The 2,745-nt window shown below is 42.8% G+C and overlaps 1 protein-coding gene across 1 annotated transcript; it reads left to right on the plus strand.

The window, feature by feature from the left end:
- Positions 1–1,450: 1,450 nt before the first annotated feature.
- Positions 1,451–2,377, plus strand: LOC133243086 (olfactory receptor 13H1-like). Its single transcript, XM_061409547.1, is given in 1 exon segment — positions 1,451–2,377. A coding segment is annotated over 1 exon segment (927 nt).
- The last annotated feature ends 368 nt before the right edge of the window (positions 2,378–2,745 follow it).

Below are 2,745 nucleotides of genomic sequence, written 5' to 3' on the forward strand. Positions count from 1 at the left end.
CAAGATCAAAGAGATCAAAGGCTCTGAGAAAGGGATGAGCCATGGTGTTTAAGGAACAACGAGGAGGCCAGTGTGACTAGAGCGAAGTAAGCAAGGAAAAGAATAGGAGGCACTGGGGTCCGAGAGGTAAACGGAAAGCAAACCATGTAACACCTGATAGCTCATAGCAAGGAGATGGTGCTAAATTAGGTTGAAAGAGAAAGCTATAGAAACTTTTTAATGGAAAAGTAATCTGATCCAACTTACAGTTTAGCTGAATTATTTGAAGTGAATGGGGGCAAAGCCAGAAAGAGGGAAACCAGTGAGGAAGCTGTTGGCAAAATTCAGGTGAGTAATGACAATGAATCGGAATAAGGAATGGCAGTGCAGGTGACAAGAGGAATAGTTTGATTCTGAATAATATGTGTGACCTCCCAGGACTTTATACATTCCTCTATTCATTCCATATCCAACAGTTACATATGATGGCCCAGGCACTGTCCTAGGTACCAAGGACAAGCCAGTAAAAAAAAGAAAAATAGACAAGGTTCGGTCCTCAATCAATGTACATTTGCATGGCAGACAAGTAAGTACTAAACCATCAAATCATTAATGCAGTTTCAAATATTGGAACCTGCTATCAGAAAAATTAAGCAGCATGAGGGGAAAGAGAATGATGAAGGTGAGAAGAGAGTGCTTTTTCAGGTAGGGTGGTCACTTCTTACCACTCAAACTTTTAGAAACATCATATTAGATTGTCACATTCTTAACTGGGGCCCTGAAATCACAACAAGGAAAACACCATAAGAGCTGGAAATGTAACTCCAACCATGGACATTAGCAGAGTTTTCACAGACCTCAGCAGTTCCATGATAAACCATATTTATAGAATATCACTTCAGACCAAAGAAATACTCGGCAGGACTCTATGACAAGAACCATAGTAGATACTAACAAAATGGGAGAATGGAGGTATGAACAATCTAAGAGTGAGACACAAGAATAGGCAATATTTTAGCTAAGACTGTCAGAAGGTACCCTCTTGGTGGAGGCAATAACTCAACCTGACAGATGTTCAACCATTTTTATGAATCAGATTTGTCTTGGAAAGTGAACAAGTGAGAGAAGCAGAAAGATGCCCTCCTTTTCCCCTCTTCTTACTTGGAAAAAAATGAAACAAAAAGGCATCTGGCAAAAGTGGGTTGGAGAACTTTTCATATAACCATTTCTAAAGGATGGGGAATTTGCTGTTTTCCAGGGGAGGGAGTAGATTTTTAGCTTGGCCTCTGTTCCCATCATAGATATCTCGTTTGTATTCTTATATCTCTTGAAGAGGGCAAAGAGAATGATCCTGTACACCCTAATTATTTCCAACTTTCTTATACCATCCTTCCATGTCTATTCTCATTCTCTCAGGTAAAACTAGACAACTACATTGGACCCATTCAATGAATAGTGGAAAGCGGAAAGGATGGCCATGGATAATGCTACAGCAGTATTCGAGTTTCTCCTTATTGGAATATCTAACTATCCTGAGTGGAGAGTCACATTTTTCACATTGGTGCTGATCACTTACCTCAGCACATTATTGGGGAATGGACTTATCATCTTTCTTATCTACACTGACCCTCACCTCCACACTCCAATGTATTTCTTCCTTAGTAACCTGTCTTTCTTGGACCTTTGCTATGGAACAGTCTCCATGCCCCAGGCTTTGGTGCATTGCTTCTCTGCTCATCCTTACCTTTCTTACCCACGATGTTTGACCCAAATAAGTGTCTCTTTGGCCTTGGGTACAGCAGAGCGCCTCCTACTGGCTGTCATGGCCCATGATCGTGTGGTTGCTATCGGCAATTCCCTGCGCTATTCCGTGGTCATGAACAGCTCAGTGTGTGTCTGGCTGGCTGCTACCTCATGGGGGGCATCTCTTGTGCTCACTTCCATGCTCATCTTACCCCTGAGGCTTCACTTCTGTGAGGCAAATGTCATCAACCATTTTGTCTGTGAGATTCTCTCCCTTCTTAAGCTGGCCTGTTCTGATACCAGTCTCAATGAGCTTCTGATCCTCATCACAAGCATTTTTACCCTTCTCCTACCCTTTGGGTTTGTTCTCCTCTCCTATGTCCGAATTGCCGCTGCTGTCCTAAGGATTCGCTCAGCTTAGGGTAGGCTCAAGGCCTTCTCTACCTGTGCTTCTCATGTGACTGTGGTGGTGATCTTCTATGGGGCAGCCATTTCCATGTATATGAAACCACAGTCCAAGTCATCCTCGGATCAAGACAAATTTATCTCAGTGTTTTATGGGGCTCTGACACCCATGCTGAACCCCCTAATATATAGCCTGAGGAATAAGGATGTTAAAGGGGCAATGAGGAAAGTTATGGCAAAAAGGACATAAGTCTTCTTTGCTTCTAAACTTCTAAAATACCATTCAGCTACATCTTCAGTGATGGTAAAACCTGTTTAAAAGTTTCATTTTTACCTTAAGTGGTTGTTGTTCAGTCATTAACTCATGTCCAACTCTTTGAGACCCTATGGACTCTATGAACTGCAGCACGTCAGGCTTCCCTGTCCTTCACCATCCCCCAGAATTTGCTCAAAAAGTGACCATTGAATCAGTGATGCTATCCAACCATGTCATTCTCTGTTGTCCCCTTCTCCAGTGGCTCAGATGGTAAAGAATCCACCTGCAATGCAGGAGACCCAGGTTTGATCCCTGGGTCAGGAAGATCCCCTGACCCACCCCAGTATTCTGTCTGGAGAATT

This window comes from Bos javanicus, chromosome X (assembly GCF_032452875.1).
Source record: "Bos javanicus breed banteng chromosome X, ARS-OSU_banteng_1.0, whole genome shotgun sequence".
NCBI lineage: Eukaryota > Metazoa > Chordata > Mammalia > Artiodactyla > Bovidae > Bos > Bos javanicus.